This window comes from Vombatus ursinus, unplaced genomic scaffold, assembly GCF_900497805.2.
Source record: "Vombatus ursinus unplaced genomic scaffold, bare-nosed wombat genome assembly UNPS02014798.1, whole genome shotgun sequence".
In the NCBI taxonomy this organism is placed as follows: domain Eukaryota; kingdom Metazoa; phylum Chordata; class Mammalia; order Diprotodontia; family Vombatidae; genus Vombatus; species Vombatus ursinus.
Window position 1 is genome coordinate 34,273,162 of NW_020954576.1, and position 23,586 is coordinate 34,296,747.

The 23,586-nt window shown below is 37.1% G+C and overlaps 2 protein-coding genes across 2 annotated transcripts in view; one reads left to right on the forward strand and one right to left on the reverse strand.

Annotated features, from left to right (window-relative positions):
* The window catches only part of SPATA17 (spermatogenesis associated 17), a 259,479-nt gene that overhangs the window by 152,232 nt on the left and 83,661 nt on the right, over window positions 1-23,586 (reverse strand). The window lies entirely within an intron of this gene.
* On the forward strand, window positions 3,318-5,066 carry LOC114050044 (zinc finger protein 74-like). The gene is made up of 2 exons (XM_027871579.1): window positions 3,318-3,914; window positions 4,941-5,066. The coding sequence occupies exons 1-2, from the start codon at window positions 3,659-3,661 to the stop codon at window positions 4,943-4,945; spliced, it is 261 nt and encodes an 86-aa protein (XP_027727380.1). The 5' UTR covers window positions 3,318-3,658; the 3' UTR covers window positions 4,946-5,066.

Genomic DNA, 23,586 nt, shown 5'->3' on the forward strand with positions numbered 1-23,586 from the left:
GTGACTAATTCTTTTTTTATTAATTAATTAATTTTTATTTTTCAACAATCACTTCCATAAGCTTTTGAGTTTTAAGTTTTCTCACCCTTCCTCCCTTTCTCTCTCCCCACGACAACGTGCAATCTGATATAGGCTCTATATATAGATTCCTATTAAACATATTTTCACATTAGTCACGTTGTAAGGAAGAATTAGAACCCATAGGAGGAACTACTAGAAAGAAGAAACAAAACAAAACAGAAGAAAAAAAAGAGCAAATAGTATGCTTCTATCTGCATTCAAACTCCATAGTTCTTTCTTTGGATGTGGATAGCATTTTCCATCATGAGATTTTTGTAGATGTCTTAGATCCTTGCATTGCTGAGAACGGCTAAGTCTGTCAATGATAGTCATCGCACAATGTGGCTGTTACTGTGTACAATTTTCTCCTGGCTCTGTTCAGTTCACTCAGCATCAGTCCACATAAGTCTTTGCAGGTTTTTCTGAAGTCTGCCTGCTCATCATTTCTTATAGCACAGTTGTATTCCATTACATTCATATACCACAACTTGTTCAGTCATTCCCCAATTGATGGGCACTCCTTCAATTTCCAATTCTTTGCCACCACAGAAAGAGCTGCTATAAATATTTTTGTATATACGGGTCGAAGATGACTAATTTGTAAAAAAAAAAAATAATCAAATTCTATATACATATACAAGCTTGTTTTGCAAAACAGCAGCACTGTTATTGTTAATAAATTTGATATGGTTGAACATTATATAGATTTGTATACATATGCTTATATTTATTATCACAGTAGTTTAGCAGGATTATACAACATATAAAATTATGATTTACAAATTAAAGTCAGCATCTTTTAAAAGTGAAGAAAACATGCTAAGTTTTAAAAATGAGATAGTCAAGGGGCAGAGGCAAGATGGCGGAGTTAAAGCACTGATGTGCTTGAGCTCTCCCCCAAACCCCTCCAAATACCTATAAAAATGACTCTAAACAAATTCTAAAGCAGCAGAACCCACAAAAAGACAGAGTGAAACAAATTTCCAGCCCAAGACAAAGTGGATGGTTGATCAGAAAGGTATATCGCACCGGGCTGGGAGAGAAGCACAGTTCCTCATGGGCATGCAGGCCACAGCAAACCTGGAGCAGGCCTCAGAGGACTGAATCACAGGCAGCTATGGCGGTTTCCAGACTTCTCGACCCATGAACACCAAAGACAACTTAGAAGGTCAGTGGGAAATGTCTGTTTCTGCAGTGAAAGAGAAGCTAGGTCTCAGCCCCAGTTCCCAAGCATGGCCCTGGGGCGGTGGCTGCCTCCTGAGTTTCCGGACACAGACTGAGGGGGAATCGAGTGGCTGATAAGAGAGGGGTTGCAGGGATCTCTTTGCCAGTACTGAGGCAGGAATCTCTTGCTTTGCCCCTGCTTGGATCTGGGTCACAGTTCTGAGGGGCAGTCCTGGGGTGAGGAGGAGCAGCGCTGGAATGGTGGAGCTTGTAGTGGCTGTGGAGAAGAAATCCTCCTCACAGTTCCAAAATGGAAAAGAGGGCTTGTGGTCACTCATAGACCAGAGCACAGGCCAGGAAAGGAGTAAACACCTTACCCCTTATTATACCACCTTGGAAGAACTGAAAATTTACAGGTCCCTAGAAGTATCTCTGAAAACACCTGTACAAACCCCCGAAGCTTGAGACAGTACATTCTCCACATTGGAGAGTTTATAACTGTTCCTTAATAAAGAGTTTATAACTCAAGTAATTGGCTGGGATCATGAGCAAACCTAGCAAGGTGTCAGGCCATAGAATCTTTCTTTGGTGACAAAGAAGATCAAAACATACAACCAGAAGAAGACAACAAAGTCAAAGCTCCTACATCCAAAGCCTCCAAGAAAAATATGAATCAGTCCCAGGCCTTTGAAGTGTTCAAAAGGGATTTTAAGAAGCAAGTAAGAGAAGTAGAGGAAAATCTGGGAAGAGAAATGAGACTGATGCAAGAAAATCATGAAAAACAAGTCAACAGCTTGCTAAAGGAAACCCCAAAAAATACTGAAGAAAATAACAACTTAAAAAATAGCCTAACCCAAACGGCTAAAGAGGTCCAAAAAGCCAATGAGGAGAAGAATGCCCTAAAAACCAAAATTGGCCAAATGGAAAAGGAAGTCCAAAAGATTACCGAAGAAAGTACTTCCTTAAAAATTAGAATACAGCAATTGGAAGCTAGTGACTTTATGAGAAATCAAGACACTGTAAAACAAATCCAAAAGAATGAAAAAATAGAAAACAATGAGAAATATCTCATTGGAAAAACAACTTACCTGGAAAATAGATACAGGAGAGAGAATTTAAAAATTATTGGGCTATCTGAAAGCCATGATCAAAAAGAGAGCCTGCACATCATCTTTTGAAAAATTATCAAAGAAAACTGCCCTGATATTCTAGAACCAGAGGGTAAAACAGAAATAGAAAGAATCCATTGATCACCTCTTGAAAGATATCCCAAAGGAAAACTTCTGGGAATATTATAGCCAAATTTCAGAGTTCCCAGGTCAAGGAGAAAATATTACAAGCAGCCAGAAAGAAACAATTTAAGTATTGTGAAAACACAATCAGGATAACACAAGATTTAGCAGCTTCTACATTAAGAGACTGGAGGGCATGGAATATAATATTCTGGAGGGCAAAAAAAGATAGTATTACTGTGCCGGTCCAAACCGCACACTTTCTTACAGCCAGATCAGGCAATCAGGGTCATACTCACCGGTCTTCGGGATCACCCGGATTTACCAGAGACGAGCCGACCAGGAGGTGCAAAAACCTGAACTTTATTCAATAGTCATCACAGCAAGGCCAGGCAGGAAGGCACACACTCACGAGCAGGAGCAAAAGCCAACTCTGCCCCCCCCCCTCCCTGCAGCTCTTTTTAGTACCTTCTGGTCAGCTCGTCTCTGGTAAATCCGGGTGATCCCAAAGACTGGTGAGTATGACCCTGGTTGCCTGATCTGGCTGTAAGAGAGTGCGCGGTTTGGACCAGCACAAGTGGCGCCCAACGTGGGGCGGAGGAAATAGACCAGGGCCCTGCTGATCAGCTGGTCTGATCACAGGAAGAGAGACGAGACCCCATAGCCTACAGGGTGAGGGAAGGAAGATGGGACAGACACTTGTTAAGGTCCCGGATCGGGAGGTGCTAGGGAAAGAAGTATATAAAATAGTGAAAGGGGCAGAATTAGAGATAGATCTGAAAACTGCAAGGGCGTTTGTAGATACAATCCAGCACTGCTGCCCCTGGGTACAGTACAACGTCCTTGACTTAACTAGGTGGGAAACAGGAAGTCTTTGAGCTGAGACTGCTCTGCCTTCCCTGGAGCTCAGATTCTCTCCTTTTTCCTTTTGACCTGAGTTCTCTCTGCCTTCCCTGGGACCTAAGATCGCTCTGCCTTCCAGAAGTCCACTCTGTGCATGCAGATCCCAGGTTGGAGTCCTTTCCCTGAGGGCAAGGCCTGGGTCTTCCTAACTCCTATGGGACCTTGCCCTCTGTAAATTCCAGTTGGGCAGCCTCCTGCCTATGAAGAGAGGAGAAAGAGCTCTGGATCCGTCTCCCTCCCCAGCTCAGTCTGCAGAGGAACAAAACCTACCCCAAGAAGGGAGCCTGGATTGAGAGAGAATGGCTCCTGGGAGCAGCCAAGCCCCAGCCCAGGAGAGAGTGACATTCAAGGATGTGGCTGTGGACTTCACCCAGGAGGAGTGGAGCCTCTTGGACCACCCTCAGAAGGCGTTGTACAAGGGGGTCATGCTGGAGAATGCCTGGAACCTACTACCCCTGGGGCTTCCAGTTCCCAGAGAAGATGTGGTCTCTTATTTTGAGCAAAAGGAAGCACCATGGATGCTGGAGCAAGAAGGCCTGAGGAGCTGCTGTCTAGGTTGTATTAGTGGTATGGTACACAACATGCTTCTGACACAGGTAAATTACTTTTGTGTTACTTTCAAATCCCTTTACCTCTCTAGGCCTCCATTTTTTCCTCATTTGTTCCTCATTTGTGAAAAAACAAAAGAGAACATGCACATTTAAACAGTCTGTTCGATTCCTTCGCACTTCGGATGTAATCTTATGGGTCTGCTTCTAGTGATTCTGCATAATAATGCTGGCTCTCTCTATATAAAAATAAAATATATAAACTATATAATAGTTTAAATATATGAATATAGTTACTGTATTTGTATATATAGGAATATAATTGTTAAGCTATATTTTGATGATAAATATAGAACAGTTTATGTTAAGTATTATATCAAATCACACATACCCTATACACATATATAAACAATTTCATCATATATTATCATTTGATAAACGTCATATAATATCATTTGATAAACATTTGATAAAAATATTTTGGGATTGGAAATTGCTAAATGTTATTATAGTAAGTCTGAGTGAGGTTTCTAGAATGTCCTGGATCTTGACTGTGGAAAGGTAAAGAGTCTGTTGTGTCCTCTAGTTGCCATGGTTACCTCTCAGGATTTTAATCCCAAGTGTCCCTTTATTTTGAGGCTGGACTTTAAGAATGTCCCTCAAAGAGTTGATTTGTTTTTTAGATGCTATTATTTGTATGTAACAAGACAGTCTGCTTCTGACACAGGTAAATTACCCGTGTGGGCCCTTCAAATCACTGTTACCTCCCTGGGCCCCCATTTCCTCATTTGTAAAAACAAACAAACAAAAAACAAAAACACACAAAAAAAACATAATCATGTTTAAATGATGAGACCTGTGAAACTCCTCATTTTGGACATAACTTCTAACACTGCCACAATAAAATTTATAAGGCATATTAAATAAGAATTCTTTCTGAAATAGTAATTTTTAAATAATTGCATTATTGATATTAAAAGAAGACACAAGGGATCTGCTTTATTTCCTTTATTTCATCATATTTGTACTGTAGGATGATGAGCATTACAATGTATTATCTTGACGTCCTGAAGAATGCTGAATTTCTTTTTTGAACCTGATTTTCAGGCACAGTCCTGTGCCCCGATAATTCTGGAAAGGAAACTGGCTTGGCAAAGATTTACTGCCTTCACATCGAACACACACACGTTTTGCTTCTTCTTGCTATCTAGTAGATCCAAATACTTGAGGCTACTCATGACTTTCTGGAAAACTACGCTTGTCAGTTTTCTGAACTCAGTGAGTTCAGGAGTGCTAGCGCTATCCATACTGCCACAGTTCAACTTCATTTATTTTTTGTCCCTCTGGATGTGAAGGATACATGTAGGGGCCAACAAAAGCCATGGCCATTTTCCCCCAGCTTCTGGGTCAGAAGGAGGTTCTAGTAGTTTTCTGAGAAGAGTAAAGGCCCTGTCCTGCAGACAAGCTCGAATAAGGCTACAAAGGTTTAAGGAGTCACTTTACAATACAAGAGCATTTCACCCTAAAGGGTATGTATGAACTTAAAACCTGTGCTCTAAGGAACCCTTGAGGACATTGCCATTTCCTTCAGCACAGAGTTTCTAGGGCATCACTCCCTTTTCTAGTGGAGGAGGTGTACAGTGCCCCTCACTTCTGGGATTATGTTCCCACTGGGCTCCAGGGCCTCTATATATACCTCCTAGAGGGTGACATGCCAGCTTGCCCAACAATGCTGCTACATTGTGACATGATCATTACCCAGGACAGTCATTTTGACCAAAAATGGTCATCTTAAGTTTTACCAAAAATATGATCTGACCTTTTAACCAAAAATGGTAATAATACTGATTTTAAAATATAGTCCCACTTGTGAGGGACTGTCTGATGTTGGCTACTGCCAAGTGGAAGTTGTGGCAAGATGGGGTAGGAACAAGATATTAGGAAGTAACTGGAGCTCACGCTCCCGAGGCAGGGGCTGTGCTAGGCGGAGTTGTGGTGAACTGGGATGGGAACTGGATACAGAGAAATAACGGGAGCTCACACTCCTGAGGCAGTGGGCAGTGCTATGTGGAGCTGTGATAAGCTGGGGAAGGAACAGAATACAAGGAAGTAGCTGGAGCACGTGCTCCTGAGGCAGAGGGCTGTGCCACGTGGGAGTGGGATGGCAGAGGACGAGTTCCCTTTGCTTAGTCCCCTCCCTAAGTGCAACGTCAACCCCAGACGCCTCCTTCCTGTGTCCTTCCTGACTTCCTGGGTCACGTACTTTTCCTTTGTGTAGCACTGACCCCAGACGCCTCCTCCCGGTATCTGGGCCTGACTTCCTGGGTCACGTCCTCTCCCTAGGTACAGCTCTAACCCAGACGCCTCCTTCCTGTATCCGGTCCTAGCCTCCTGCGTCACTTCCTCTCCCTTGGTGCGCTAAACCCAGACATCCCCTTCCGGTATCTGATCCTACAATCAATGACTAGTAGGCGGGCTGAGGAGGAGGGGCTAAGTAGGTACTTAAGGAACAGTAGAGCTTGGAGGTCGCTCTCTCTTTTGCTCCTGCTCTCTTGCTCTGGCCTACCTGCTTGGCTTTGCTGTGATGGCCTCTGAATAAAGCTTGAGTGTTGGCACCTCCTGATCAGCTCGTCTCTGTGTGTTTATCCGGGTGGGCACCGAAGACTGGTAAGTAGTATGACTCTGGCAGCCTGCTCCTTATAGGAGGAGAGTGCATGGCGTGGCCAGCACAATTACAACCAAGCATCACCTACCTAGCAAAACTGAGAATAATCCTTCAGGGGAAAAAACAGTCATTCAGTGAAATCAGGCATTCTTGATGAAAAGACCAGAGCTGAATAGAAAATTTGACTTTCAAATACAAGACTCAAGTAGAACATGAAGAGGTAAGCAGGAAAGAGAAATCATAAGAGACTTATTAAGGTTGAACTGTTTACATTCCTGCATGGAAAGATGATACTTATAACTCATGAGACCATTGTCAGTTAACATATATATATATATATATATATATATATATATATATGTGTGTGTGTGTGTGTGTGTGTGTGTGTGTGTGTGTGTGTGTGTGTGTGTATAGATATATATATGTGTGTGTGTATAGATATAGATATAGATAGATAGACAGATAGATAAATAGATAGATAGATAGATAGATAGATAGATAGATAGATAGAGGGCACAGGGTGAGTTGAAAATGAAGGGGTGATATCTTGAGAATAAAATTAAGTGGCAAGAGAGGACTACATTGGGAGAAGGAGAAAGGGAGAGGCAGAATGGGATAATTTATCTCACAAAAAAAAGCAGAAAAGAAAAAGCTCTTACAGTGGAGGGGAAACGGGAAGGCAAGAGTGAATGAGTGAATCTTATTCTCATAGGATTTGGCTTAAGGAGGGAATAACATGCACACTCAATTGGGTATGGAAATATGTCTTACCCTACAGGAAAACAGGGGGAGAAGGGGACAAATGAGCAGGGGAATGATAGAGAGGAGGGAAGATTGGGAAAGGGGGTAATCAGAAGCAAACACTTCTGAGGAGGGACAAGGTCAAAGGAAAGAACAGAATAAATGTGGGGGTGGGATGGGATTAAGGGAAATAGTTTTTCACAACATGACTACTATGGAAGTGTTTTGCATAACTGCACATGTATAACCTATATTAACTTGCTTGCCTTTTCAATGAGGGTAGGTGGGGAGGAAGGAAGGGAGAAAATTTGGAACGCAAAGTTTTAAAAAAACATGTTTAAAAAAAATGTTTTCACATGCAACTGGGAAATAAGAAACACAGGAAATGGGGTACAGAAATCTATCCTGCCCTATGGGAAAGCAAAAGGGGAAGGGGATAAGAGAAGGTAGGAGAGATAGAAGGGAGGGCTGAGTAGGGGAAGGGGTATTCAGAATGCATGCCATCTTGGGGTGGGGGAGGGGTGAGATGGGGTGAAAATTTAGAATTCAAAATCTTGTGGAAGTAAATGTTGAAAACTAAAAATAAATAAATTTAAAATTTCAAAAATGAGATAATCTAGTCAAGTTGTATCTTACATAAAGTCTTACATAAATCTGCAAAAGTTACTTCAGCCTCATAAGCAAAATCATGATTATGGAAAAATTTTAGAATGCATGTTGACATTTTGGTCCTCAAAAACTAAAGTTTAGTATAGGTTTTTTTAATCTTACAATAGTATTTAATATGTATACTCTGTCAGATGGCACAATCAGAGAAAATCAAATTGTGATCATTAAACTAGTGGCAATCAGAAACTTATATTTTGAAAATTAAGTTTATTAATATGTAATCTTTAGGTAATCATATTTATTCTCCTAATTTACACAATATTTATGATGTTCCACATGTCCTTGAAATAGGGAACAGGGACAGTATAGTATGAAAAAGTGGCCTACCTGCTAGAGTTCATAAATTTTGTTCAGCTTTGGATGAGTTCAAAGAATTGCCATGTAAGAAAAGCCTTACAGAGGGAATTTATCTGATTATGGCAGTAATAATTACCCAGCTGTTTATTGCAGATAGAGAAATAATTCATGTAGGCAATAGGCCGTGGTGGCAATGACACTCTGCATTTAGTAAATATGCAAACTGTTCACTTCTAATTAACCAAGCTAGAGGATGCCCTTATTAAATGTATAAACTAAAAGTGCCTTCCTGACAAGTGATGAATTGTTACATTGCACAAACTCTTGCCACAGAATTATTGGAGTGAACTTGGGGCTTAACTTCATTAAGAGATCTTGTGGGATAGTTAAATGAGGATGGACAGCATAACAAGGCCTACCTGACAGCCAATGATATGTGAGACCTGAATGAAACTGCACTTTTTATTTCCTTCCTACTTTACTATTAAGATGGACTATAGATAACTTGTGAACTTGCAAAGTTAATTTGAGTTTGATCAAAGAAAATAAAATAAATACCAAAGAAGCTAATTTCTTGAGAATATATGTTGAAAATATATAGTTGAAAATTTACTTTCCAAATTAATTTAAATAACCACCATATTATGATCATGGATACATAAGTTTATTTTTAAAATTATTTTTATTTCATTAACTATTTCCCAATTATATATAAAAAAGAATGCTTATTTTTAAAATTTTTTGAGTTACAAATTCTTTCCCTTTGTCCTGCCTCTCCCTCACTTTGAAAAGGCAAACAATTTGATGATTATACATGGCAAGTCGTGTAAAACATATTTCCATATTAGCCACATTGTGAAAAAAAATCCCAAACAAAATAAAACCATAAATATAAAGACAGTGAAAAAAAGTATGCTTCACACTGCATTCAGAGTTTATTAGTTCTCCCTCTGAAGGTGGATTTCACCTTTCATCATGGGTCATTTGGAATTGTCTTGGATTATTGTCTTGATTAGAGTAGCTGAGTCTTTCAGAGTTGATCATCCTTACAATATTGCTGTTACTGCATATAATGTTTTTCTCATTCATTACATCAGTTCATATTTATTTTCCCAGGTCTTTCTGAAACCATTCTGCTCATCATTTCTTATAGCATTGTAGTGTTCCATCACAATCATATACCACAACTTGTTCAGCCATCCCCTAATTGAAGGGCATTATCTAGATCTTTAATTCTTTGCCACCACAAGAAGAACTATTATAAATATTTTTGTACAAATAGGTCCCTCACTGGATAAAATAATTTCTTAAAAGTTAGAATTAGGCAAGAAGAAGCTAATGACTCCAGATATTCCATTTTTCCCTTGAAGGATTATATTCAGTTTTGTTGGGTAGGTTATTCTTGGTTGTAATGCCAGCTCTTTTGCCTTTTGGAATATCATATTCCAAGTCCTATGCTTCTTTAATGTGGCAGCTATTAAATCTTGTGTGATCCTGACGGTGGCTCCACAGCATATGAATGGTTTCTTTCTGGCTGCTCTTTGACCTTAGAGCTTTGGAATTTGGCTGTAACATTCCTAGGAGTTTTCATTTTGGGATCTCTTTCAGGTGGTGATTGATGGATTCGTTCAATTTCTATTTTACCCTCTGGTTTGAGGATATCTGGTCAGTTTTCCTCGACAACTTCTTTAAATCTGATATCGAGGCTCTTTCTTTGATCATGGCTTTCAGATAATCCAAGAATTCTTAAATTATATCTCTTCAGGGGCAGCTAGGTAGTGCAGTGGATAGAACACCACCCCTGGAGTCAGGAAAACCTCAGTTCAAATCTGGCCTCAGACACTTGACACTTACTAGCTATGTGACCCTGGGCAAGTCACTTAACCCCATTGCCTAGCCAAAATACATACATAAATATGTACATGCATATTACATATATATATATATACAGTACTTTCCAGGTCAGTTGTTTTTCCCGATATTTCACAATTTCTTCTAATTTTTTTCCATTCTTTTGACTTTGTTTTATAGTTTCTTGCTGTCTTGGTGAGGAGTTATTTTCACCAGTGAGATTTTGTATTTTTTTTTGTAATTCTGTTTTTTTAAAGATTAGTGAATTTTTGTCCCTCTTTTTCTATTTGGCTAATTCTGTTTTCAAGGTATGATTTTCTTCAGTATTTTTTTGTGTTTTCTTTTACGAAGCTGTTAATTGTCTTTTCATAATTTTCTTCCTTTGTTTTCATTTCTTTGTCTAAATTTTCCTCTGTGACTCTTATTTGATTATGAAAATCCCTTTTTAGCTCTTCTAGGAATTCTTGTTGGGTACATTGTGTCCAATTCACATTTTTCTTTGATTCTTTGCTTGTAACTGTTTTGACTTTATTGTTTTCTTTAAAGTTTGTGTCTTGACCTTCCTCATCCATATAGTAGTTTTATATAGTCAGATTCTTTTTTTGTTTGCTCATTTTTCCAACCTATTTCTTGATTTTGAACTTTATGTTGAAGGAAGGAAGGAAGGAAAAAAGATCATTGAAATGTTTTTGAATTGCACATCAATCCTTCCAAACAAAATCTTTCCCATTACTTCCCATGAATTCCACTTAATTCTCCAAATGGTTGATTCAACTTCAATATCATAGAATAATCGACTCTTAAGAGTTTAAAGGAATCTCAAAGTATGCAAAATATAACTAAATGGGAATTTCCTTTATATCACAACATACTCCTCTGCTGGAAGACTTCCAATAAGAAGGAATCTAATTTAACTCCCAAAGGAAACCATTTCATTTTTTAGTAGCTTAAACTATTAGGAAGTCTTCTGTTATAAACTGGCCAAACCAGCAAATTTTACCCATTGCCTCTAGTTTTATACTCTAGGGCAGAGGTGCATTTTCATTGGCTGTCCTGAATACCTGAAATGTCCTTCCTCCTCATCTCTAATTCCTGCCTTCCCAGCTTCTTTCAAGTACCATATAAGATTTTACCTTCTACAGAAGCCTTTTCCCATTCTCTCTTCATTCTTGAGCCTTCTTTCTGTTGATTATTTCTTTTAATCTTGTCTATAGCTTATTCATATGTAGATGTTTGCATGTTGTCTCCTCCATTAGATTGTGAGCTCCTCGAGGGCAGGGATAGTCTTTTGCCTTTCTTTGTATCCTTAGTACTTAGCACAGTACCTGGTACATAGAAGGTACTTAATAAATGCTTACTGACTGATTGACTGATTAAAATACAATGTTCAGTCCTGAAGACACTACTCAGGAGCTCTTCCTCTGGCACCAGCACATCTGGATTTTCCTCCCAGATCTGCTGCAGGCACTACCTGTTTGTCTTTAATTATAAAATGAAGGGATAATGCTGAAAACTAAAAATAAATAAAAATGAAAGGACTAGATTAGATGACACTGAGATCTCTTCTAGATCTCATATTACAATCCAGACATGGTCCAGATATAACTGACCTAGTGCTGGATGTTATGATTCCCTGAAAGCAGCCTAAGGTGACATTAGCTTTTTTGACATTAGCGCAATGCAGACTAGTACTATGTTTATAATTCACTAAAATCCTCACCTTTTTCCCAAACAACCTCATCTTCTATATCTTGTACTTGTGAGGCTGAGTTTTATAGTCCTACTATAAAGTCCTACTATAGGACTTTAGGTGCAACTATATTATAACTCATCCAGTTATGTCTCATCTAGCCTACCAATCAATCAATAAGCCCATGCCAAGAAGTTCTAGGAGCTGGGAATTAAAAGGGGAAAAAATCATCTCTACCCTCAAAGAGCTTATATTCTATCAAAAGAGACAATATGTAAATATATAAGTATATACAAGATAAATACAAGGTAATTTGCTAGGGGAAGGAGTGAGTGCTAGCAGCTGGAGGGATCACAAAAGGCTCTATATAGATGGTGATACTTGACATGGGGAATAGCCCAAAGACACAGAGATGAGAGATGAAGTGTCATGTGCAAGGAGCAATAAGAAGACTAGTTGGACTGGACCATAGAGTATGAGAAAGTGAATAATCTGTAATATAGCTGGAAAGTTAAGCTGGAACCAAGTTGTGAAGGGATTTAAATGTCAAACAAAGGAATTTGATCTTAAAGGCAATTGGGAGTCACTGGAATTTATACATCAGAGAAGTGACATAGTCAGACCTGTGTTTCAGGAAAGCTCCTTAAAAATATGTATTGTAAATTTTGTCAGCAAATGTCAATAATTGGCTCACTGGCCAATGTATAGTTTGCAGATTCCATCTGCAGGAAGTTTTTGGACATTATGACACCATTTGGTCTTCTCTAATCCTAAGATACCCCTTTAATTCTCTAGTGTCTTTCAAAGATCACTGATAGTGGCTCAGCAATGATATCTGCTGGGTTTTTTTTTCAAACTTGAGGACATAGTTCATAAGGACTGAGTGAGCTGAATTCATTGAGGGCATCTAGGGGCTCTCTTACTAGCTTCCTAATTATTTTGGATTTCAATTCTCTATTCATCATTTTGGAAGCATTCATAGTCCAATAATCATTCTCCCTGGCAGAGAATATAGAGGGAAAAAAAAAGAGTTGAGCAGTTCCATTTTTCCCAGTGGATATTACCACTTAATCTATCCAGATCAGTGGCTATGTCCCCCTCTCTTCAGCCCTTTTCCTAGTATAACCCTTTTTTTTGTTTGTTTTCCTTAGGTTTCCTGAGCTCATTCAGAGCTTTAGCATTCCTGACACTACTCCTCCAGGATAATGTCATACTTTTGAAATAATCTTCGATTTTTCGGTCTTTGATCTGTTTTCTATAGTTGTCTTTTAAAAATCCAGTTCCTTTTTGAATTCCCTGCACATGTGCATTGACCTCTCAAAAGACTTACTCTTTCCTTCTCATTGGAATGTCTTCATAATTTTTTGTAACTAAGAGATTTTCATCCTTCTTGGACTATGTCTATTGAATTTTAGTCTATGAGAGCCTATCTGTGCTTTCTCTGAATGCTTTGAAATCTGTCCTCCTTAAAATCTTGGGTGTATGTTACACTATACCCAACTTTATTAATTATCAAAAATTCTAAGAAGAGAACATTACTTCCATTCAAGTTTCTCATCATTTCCATCCCAAAAATCAGCTCCTCCTTTTTAGTAACTAAATCCAGAATATGATTTCCTCTTGTTGGTTCTTCTACAATGGATACAATTATAACTAAGGCAAGTCAAGAAATTACTAGCTACTCTGCTTTTGGCTCAGCAATCAATCAGCAAATGTCCAGCTAACTGAAATACCCTATCACTACTATGTTATGTCTCCACGACAGGTTTGTGATCTCTTTTCCAAACTCCTCATCTACTTGGGCTGTCTTCCTAGGTAGAATTTTAGTTCATGGAAGTCTACCTATCCTTTCTCTGAATCTTTTTAAATCTTTGCTCCTCAAATCTAGGAGATACATCAGATTATTCATAGCTTTCCTTTCCTCTATCACAAATCACAAGATATAATGGTCATGATTTCACTGAAAATCCCTAGCTAGTTTGGCAGGTTTTCAGAAAACAGTTGAATCACCTAAAGATCCATACTTGGATTTTATTAATTTCCTCCTACCCAAAGGGGATTCCAATAAAAACACAATTTAAAGCAATTCCTAGATACAGTGGGATATTCTTCTGTAATTTTATATACCCCTTAGTGAAAAACAAAAAGGAGTCTCAAAATAACTTTTAAAAATAATCACCCCACAGAACTTAAAGCATTTCCAAGATGTTTCCTCATCTACATTAGATACCCAGGCATTCTGGTTTAAATGACAGCACCTACTTTGAATGCACTGTGCACAGTGAAAGCCCAACATATGTTTTTTGACAACTCACTGAATGAGTTAGCTGTATCATATCATAAGATTGGATTATTGGGCTTAAGCCCACTTCACAGTTACAATAATTATATGACTCCCACAGCCCCTGGTAACTTATATGACATGAACCACCCTCTATTCACTCAGAAGCACTTCACACTTGCCACCACTTATCCATAGTTATAAAATCTACAAGTTGAAAGGAATTTGGAAATTATCTTTTCAAATCCAAACCTGACCAAGAATCCCTTCTACAATGACCTCAATATGTGGCATTAGGTGCATTTTTATGACTTTCAATAAGAGGAATTTATCTCCTGAAGCCAATAGTTAATAGTCAGTCAACAGTCAAATAATATGCATTTATTAAGAGCCTACTATATGTCAGGCACTGTGATAAGTAGTGTCTGGGTACATTTACTTCTCCTCATGCATTTTTCTTTCCCATGTGGAGATTACTAGGCCTTAGAATTGTGTAAATTCAATATTTACCTTTATCAAGATTGGGTCCTGACAGCTTCTCCAGTGAAGATATTTCATGAGAATTAGTACATAAGTTAGAGCTTATAGCCTTTCCGGACAGCCAAACAGTTGTAAACTTCTTCCTGACCCTAGAAGGTACTCCCTATACACCCCAAATCATCTTTTCTGAGTACTCTCACATACACTGGTGTCCTTCATCTCATTCAAGTCTGAACACGGAAACAGTTCTAAATGTCAGCATTTGGGTGTCCTGTTATTTATACCACAACCTAGCATTCTACTTTCAATCTGCATATACTGGAAAACTAATCCATGTGCCATTATTTCCTTTATACTCTACTTCAATCTCTTAATAACCATTCTATGCTCATGAAAGTCAAGATTTTACTTCACTCATTCAGTAACTATATCACACTTCATCTGAAACACATCTAGGGACTAGATCTCAAAACAATGACAAACCATAATCATCTCTAGTATGTCTCCATGCTGGGGCAAGGGTAGCATGAATGAATGGAGAGTGTTATAATTTAGCATTGGGATAAAAATCCAGATTACAAGAGTTTAAAATATGAATAGGAGGTGAGAAAATAGAGACAATGAATAGATTATTCCAGAAGTTTGGTAGTGAAAGGGAAGACAAATATATAATGAGTGTTTGAAAGTATAGCAGGGTCAAGTTATGGTTTTTAAGAATGAATTATACCTAAGCAAGGCAGTAGAGAAAGCCCCAGTAAATGGGGAGAGATGGAAGAAGAGAAAGAGAGTGATCCAATTATGCACAATCCAGGAAGATCCAATAAGGGATATGATAAAGGAATAGGTAGAAGGATTAGTCTTGGAAAGGAGAAAAGCCATAACTTCCTCTAACATAAGGGTAAAGTAGGAGATGATAGGCGATGGTGTAGAGGGATTTTGAAGTGTAGAGTAGGAGAGAATAAGGAAAGAACAACAGATGACCTCTATTTTCACAGTATAGTAGGGGTAAGGACATCTAAGAGATGGGGTGGGGTACAGGAATTTAAGCATTGGGAATTTAAAGTTAGAAGAGGAAGTCTCTAACAGCCATTAAAGAGAATGAGATAAAGAGTCAATCAAGGAATAAAGGAAAGTTTTCCTGTCTGTCAGTGAGAGCCCAGCTGAAATAAAATAGCTTGAATTTGTAGTCCCAGTTGGTATGATAATATGACTTCCTCTAGCAAGAGTAGGGGTTGGAGAAAGTAGGTGATTAAGATGACTCAGGGATGATGATTGTTATACAAGGATGGTATAAAAACCCAGAATACCTTTGGAAGTACCCGGGGGGAGGCAGGATTAGGCCTTAAAACCTGAATGGTATAGTAGAATGAGTTCCAGATTAGAAATCAGGATGCTTTGGTCATAATATACATCTTGCTAGTTTTGGCCTAGCATTCCAGCTTATTGAGATCATTTAGAATCTTTATTCTTCCATGTATCATATTAGTTATCATTCTCAGATTTATTAATATGTTCCATTCTCAGTTTACTTTCTAATTACATGGAGAAAAATAATTGACCTATGGTTTAAATGCCACAACATGTAGATAACTTTAGTCAAAGAATCACAATTTAATCATGCAGTTGGCAATTGACATTCTGTGTAAATTCTTATGATATAATAGCACCAGCAAGCTCATTCATGAGAACTGATGTCCATTTGCTTACCGAGGATTGAAAACTGCCTCACATAAAATAGAATGCTAATGCCACTCTATCATAGGGACTTATAGCCCATGTTAATTGTTTTTGATACATCTTCTCATGTTTCCATTTTGCCAATCAACATTACTTTTACATATTTGCCCTAAGAATTCTGAACATGTTTAACCCCATTTTTTAAATTAAAAGAATGAAACTATTTCTTTAAAATACTGTACAAAGAAGCTAATTTACTCTTCTATTACTTGAAGACCATGGGAACAAATATACATAATAATAGAATATATTAAAATTAACTGAACTGTTTTTAGGTTTTTAGCCTTAGATTTTTTAACCTATATTGTTAGTAGAGACTGTGGTATTTGAAAACTATTGCTAGAATATCTTGAATTAAAAATGAAATCTAAGAAGATGTAAGGCCACTGGGTAGAATTTGTTCATGATTTCATTCAAAAAATATTGATTGAGAATTAAATCCTATATGTAATCCCTTGTGCACGGCCATGAGGGTGATGCAAAGAAGAGTAAGTCATGCCTTCTGTCTTCATGAAACTTACAGTATATTTTAATGTTGGGGGAGGGAGGAAATGTAGAATAACTTGTCACAGAGTAATTTTACCAAAAATAAATAAATGGAGACCAATTCACTAGCCTATTGCTAATGGTGCTCCTGGCCCCAATTCCCCTTCTACCATCTATAGCTTGCAGCCATCATAGCTGCTGAGCCACTACAGTTTTAAGTGCAAACTTTTGGAATTAGTAACTTGGGGTGTCCTGGGTAAACTCTACCCCCAAGACAAGTTGAGGTTCTATATCTGCTGTCACTTCCACTCCCAGATCTACCCCTCCTACAGCCTATGGTCATGCAAACCCAGGAAGTTCTATATCTTTGGGGACTGCTGAAGTTCTAGGTACTTAGTATTATAGTTGATCTCTTCCATTGTCCTAGGTTGGACTCTGTTCCCTGGAGAAAGAAGCTATTGAATCAGACTAGCTCAATGGGCTTAAGGGGGGAGGAAAGGGGACAATTATGGAGAAGAGTTGAGTTCAAGGTACAAGATTTTCAAAGAAGATAAGAAGCATAACCCTGCTTATAAATGACTGATAACGATACCCAAAAAAGTTAACAGAAGGGGTCTTAGAAAAAAATGATGGAAGAACTAATTGTAAAGGTTTCTCTCAGGAGTCTCCTTGGAGACTTCCCTCAACTCCTTTCCTGATCAGTCCTCACAAGTCATTCTAGAGACTGAGAAATGTCAGTGTCAGAGAAGAGGGTGGAGTCCAGAAGAGCTGGATTGGTAGATCTAAAAAATAGGCCAACAAACAGTGGGTTCTTAGTCTTCTTGACATAGCGTCCAAGACTCATTTTTTGAGGGACAGCAACATACCTCATTCAGCTGGTGATGGGAGACCATCACCATAAGTAATAAGGGCTGGGGGATAGTGTGGGCATTTAGCACTGGACTCTCAGGAGGAAGAGGGTTAGTGGATAAAAGCACATTTACAGTAAGGACACTGTGGAAAAATCAGCAGAGAGATGGATATAAAAAGACAAAAAAAGTTTGAGGAGAAAGAATAAACATTTTAAGGGAAAAGTCATGTCAATGGACAGGTGCTTTTCATAAAAAAATTGAGTCAAAATCCATTGAAAAATATGAAGTTATTACACCAGATTTTTCAAGTCCCTCTGGAATAACAATGCAGAACCTTCAGAATGATTCCGAAAAGCTACTGAGAATAAAACAAGAATATCAAAGAAATAAGGACAAAAATTATAAATCTACAAAGGACAATTACCAAGTCTAACAAGAAACTAGAAAATCTAGAACGAAACCCCCCACTACTCATAGTCATAATAAAGTGTTACATAAATATATATATATATATATGTTTCCTTGCAATAATTTTATTTAAAATTGTTGTATCAATATTTATTAATGAATTTAGTCTATGGTTATCTTTCCCTGATTTGTACCTCTCTGGTTTGTATATCAGAACCAATAAACAAACTTTATTTAAAAAAATAAAGTTCTTGAATCTCAAGGAAAATAGTGAAGAAGAAAGAGACTAATAAAGGGGGCACAGCATTACAAGATCTCAAAGTATATTATAACAGTAAATTCTCTTTTTAAAAAAAAGAAAGAATGACAGAATTACAACATAAAAATTCATAGAAGGAAAAAATGGGGAAAATGTAAGATTAGAAAAGCATATGATAGCTCTACAAAACAAGAAGCTGACCTTGAAGATAGGCTATTCAGAGATAATAACCTAAGATTAGAGATATTCCTAAAACACTTATGAAAAATTGCAAACAAGAACTCATAAAGAAAAATTGCCCAGAAAATACTGGAAGAATACAATTAAGTGTAGAGTAAGATAATCACGAGAAGATCAAAAGTAAGAAACCCTATATTTATCACAAAACTTCATACTTAAGCCTTAGAACTATGACCTAACAAACTTTGCAGGCAGAAAAGGGGGAGAGAGCAGGGAAGGTTTGATACTTTAAGGTGAACCAATCAGAATAATTCAGGGATGGTCTATGTGTACAAGAAATCAAAGGGGAAAAAAGTAAATATGAAGGTTTTCAGAGCAAAGAAGATCATTGAGCATGTAATAACATCCCCCAAAGCAGAGCTTAAGTATAAAAAAAAATAACAAATATTCAGATAGACAGAAGAATTCGAATATTTTCTTAAAGAAAATCTAGAAGCGAGCCAGGTATTCAATGTGCAAATTGAACAAACAGATGAAAGTTAAATACTTCAGATAGCAATGAAAAACTAAGCAATGAAATCTTTGTTTTCCTGTGGTCAGGGATGTAGGGTAGAAGAGTCTTCTAGTTTGTTTTCTCATTGTCTTAAAAAAAAAGTGCACATCTAGAATGTCAGGAGTAGAAAAATGGGTTCAAAAACCTAAGAAGTAAATGGTACAATGGGAAAAGTTATGAAAATACAAAATAAACAAAGTGAATTCACAATAAGAAAAAATTTGAAAAGAATTAGCATAAATTACTCTACGTAATTATTACCAACAATTTTTATTTATTATTTAAATAAATTTAATATTAATGTTAATGCTAATATTATAAATAAAATTATTAACATAATTTGTTACCAACAAATTGCCAACAAAATTAAGAGTTATTAAGTAGTTGAAGATTATGAACAAAAATATAAAATTTCCAAACTAATAAAACAAGAAATGGCACTCTTAAATAACTCAATCTCAGGAAAAACAAAAGCAAAACCATCACAAATGAATTGCTGATGGACTTACAAATGATCTGTCAAACATTTAATATCAATGCTAAGAAACAATAGTTCTCAAAAATAGAAAAAGACAATGCTACCAAACTCCTTCTAAGAGACATGTATAGCCTTGATACCAAACCAGGGAAAGATAAAGCAAATTAAAGATAATTATAGACTCATTTCACTAATGATTATTGATACAAGAATTTAAGTAAAATCTTTGCAAGATAACAAGTAACAAGCATTTACTAAGCATTTTCTATGTACCAGACATTGTGCTAAACACTGGGGACACAAATATAGGCCAAAAAAAAAGTCCTTGCCCTTGAGGAACTTACCTTCTAATGGGGGAAGACAACACACAAAAGAAAGCTAAAAAAGTGGGGAAAGGTGAAGAATAGAGAATAGAGGCAGAAGAAAGGTACCCAAATGAAGGGAATGGGACTGATGTCCAAAAGGTCAGGGGGGCATAATAGCTATAATGGAATAAATAGTTTCCAAGTATTTTAAAAGCTATCATGTGGAAGAAGGAATGGATTTATTCTTTTTGAACATAGAGGGTAGAAGTTGCTAAGAGGACCATTTTGACTTGATGCTAGGAAAAACTTCTCAACAATCAGAACTGTCCCAAAGTGGAATCAACTTCCTGGGAAGGTCATGAGTTTCCCATCATTAGAGGTCTTCAGGCAAGACTTGGATGACTTCAGGCCCAGCAATCTCTATTATGCCATTCTCTCTCCAAGCATGGAAGCTGGAGATTAAACATCTAATTTGAGAAATAATTTAGTTACAATGTAGAGTGTGTAGAATGGAAAGTAAAACGAAATAAGTCTAGATAGACACTAAACTGGAGAATGATTTGGAGGACCTTAAGTGCCAGATTAAGGAGTTTGTATTTTATCCCAGAACCAAAAGGGGGCCCCAAAAAGCTTTTGATAATGGGAATACATGGTCAGGTGGATTATCCAATAAAAATAAATACTTTTAAATATGGTAATTCTGTCAAGATCATTATAAAATTTAAAATCACTATAATACACAAAAATTGAGGTAAAGTGCAATATCTAGAATATTTAATTATCTAAACTCTATTAGAAAATTAATGGGTTCAAAATATCAACCTACTTTTATAAGTAACAACTTCAAAGCACAGTTACCATTACGAGTTATTAACAATCAACAACTACATCTCTTTAAACACTAAAGGAATGTTATATTCAGTTTGAACTTTCTTCAAAAGTAAAGCATGTTAGTTTTTCCTGTACTCCAAGGTAATAATATTTTATTAATGTGACCTATCTGTAACTCTGTACCTAATTTTTAATTTCATATCATCATTTTCTTGTTCATAACCTGGGGCAGTTTTTGCATATCAGGCTAGAGGTTATGAGTGTACATGTCTACCAAGTGCATACTCAGCCTTTAAATTAATCAAACCCATTTATCTTTGTAAGAGGCCTAGTCTTGGTAAGAAAATATCTTCTTAGAAATATGTTGCATAATTTACTATATTATTAACTATAGAGTAGATGAACTATGGCTATTAACTATACAAAGTTTAAGTCCAAGGTCAACAGAGGTTTGCAAAATTTTAATAACCTCATGTAATGCACTTAAATAGGGCAGCTTGGTTGCACAGTGAATAGAGCACTGGGCCTGAAGTCAGAAAGACCTTGATTCAATCTGGCCTCAGACACTTACTAGGTGTAAAACCCTGGGCAAGTCATTTAATACTGTTTGCCTCAGTTTCCTCATCTGCAAAATGACCTGGAGAAGGAAATGGCAAACCATTCCAGTATTTTTGCCAAGAAAACCTCAAATGGGGTCATAAAAAGTTGGACATGACTGAAACTACTGAACAACAACAATATACTTAAATGCTTTCAAGGAACTATAGTTTTACCAGGACTATTACTTTTTTCACCATTGCAGATTGTAACCCCACATGATAGAATGTGATTTCAAGAGTCACACTGGCCAAAAAATATTTACTACATGATCACCAACCTTTTACTCATAAGTCTCCCCAAACTCAGCCAAGCTTGTCCTTTAATAAGAAACAGAGTCAAACACTGGTTCAGAATTCAAAACCTTTCTACTTGGTAGGGTCACTTAAAACTTGTGTTCCACAGACATGCTCTTTGAGACTTATGCCACAAAATGGCATTCTATATGGAGTTGAACAGAGGAAACTCTAATTTAGCCTATTTTCCCCTGAAAATTATTTATATTTGTCCAAAGGACAGAAGATGGGTTAAATAACCTCTGGAAAGCACTTCCAAATAGTTCATTTTCTAATGTCTTAATACCTGCTTACAGTTTACAAAATAATTTCAGCTATAAACAAATAGAAGAGACCAGCATAAATAAGACATCTAGCCTGATATGAAAGGTTGAGCAATAAGCAATCAATAACAACAACAAGAAGCATTTGTTAAGCTCTTAGGCCCTGAGAATACAAAGAGAGAAATGAAATAGTACCTGTCCTTATGGAGCTAATACATCAGAAGAGACAAAAATGTACACGTAAGAGTATGCCCCTTTCAAACTTCGGCAAATTTATAGGATATAAAAGGCAAGTAAGAGGAACAATAACTACATTAAATTGAAAAGTTTTTACACAAACAAAGTCAATGCAACCAAGATTAGAAGGAAAGTAGAAAAATGGGAAAGAATTTTTACAACCAATGTCTCCGATAAGTGCATTTCTAAAATATATAGAGAATTAAGTTAAATTTATAAGAATACAAGTCTTTCTCCAATTGATAAATGGTCAAAGAATATGAACAAGCAGTTCTCAGAAATTAAAGCCATCTATAGCCATATGAAAAAAATTTTTTAAATCACTACTGATTAGAGAAATGCAAATCAAAACAACTCTGAAGTACTGCATCACACCTATCAGATTAGCCAACATGACAAAATAGGAAAATGATAAATGTTGGAAAAGATGTGGGCAAATTGGAACACTAATGCATCGTTGGTGGAACTGTGAAATGATCCAACCATTTTGGGGAGCAATTTGGAAATATGGCCAAAGGGCTATAAAAATGTGCATACCCTTTGACCCAGCAATAGCACTTCTAGGGCTGTATCCCAAGAGATCATACAAATGGGAAAAGGACCCACATGTACAAAAATATTTATAGCAGCTCTTTTTATTGCGGCAAAGAACTGGAAATTGAGGGAATGCCCATCAATTAGGGAATGGCTGAACAAGTTGTGGTATATGAATGTAATGGAATACTACTGTGCTATAAGAAATGACGAGCAGGCAGACTTCAGAACAACCTGGAAAGACTTGTATGGACTGATGCTGAATGAAATGAGCAGAACCAGGAGAATGCTGTAGACAGTAACAGCCACGTTGTGCGATGACTATCATTGATAGACTTAGCCCTTCTCAGCAATGCAAGGATCTAAGACCTCTCCAAAGGTCTCATGATAGAAAATGCTATCCACATCCAAAGAAAGAACTATGGAGTTTGAACGCAGATCAAAGCATACTATTTGCTATTTTTTTCTTCTGTTTTGTTTCATTTCCTCTTTCTGATGGTTCCTCCTATTGGTTCTATTTCTTACAACATCAGTAAGGTGAAAATATGTTTAATAGGAATGTATATGTAGAGCCTATATCAAATTGCACATTGTCTTGTGGAGGGAGGTAAAGAGGGACAGGGAGAAAATTTAAAACTCAAAAGCTTATGGAAGTGATTGTTGATAAATCAAAAGAAATTAATTTAAAAATAAAATAAAATAAAATTTTTAAAAAGAGGAACAATAACCTATAAGGGTAGAACCTACTTAAAATGCATCTGCACCTAGTACAGGATAGGATCTTTCCCATGAGTGAATCATTTTTCATGTTTACTCTGAGTAAGCTTCTTTGTATCTTATAAAGGATGGACTACTTTAAGCAGTTCATTTATATATGAAAATACTAGAAAAGACAATGAACTTGCCCCCAGGTGACCTTTTCCCCAGCCATTCATTTGCATGGACCATAGACCATAGACCATAGAACAAGAGAAATTTACAGTTTACAAA

Coding starts and splice junctions, on each gene's coding strand:
- LOC114050044 (XM_027871579.1), top strand. CDS start 3,659: ATGGCTCCTGGGAGCAGCCAAGCCCCAGCCCAGGAGAGAGTGACATTC.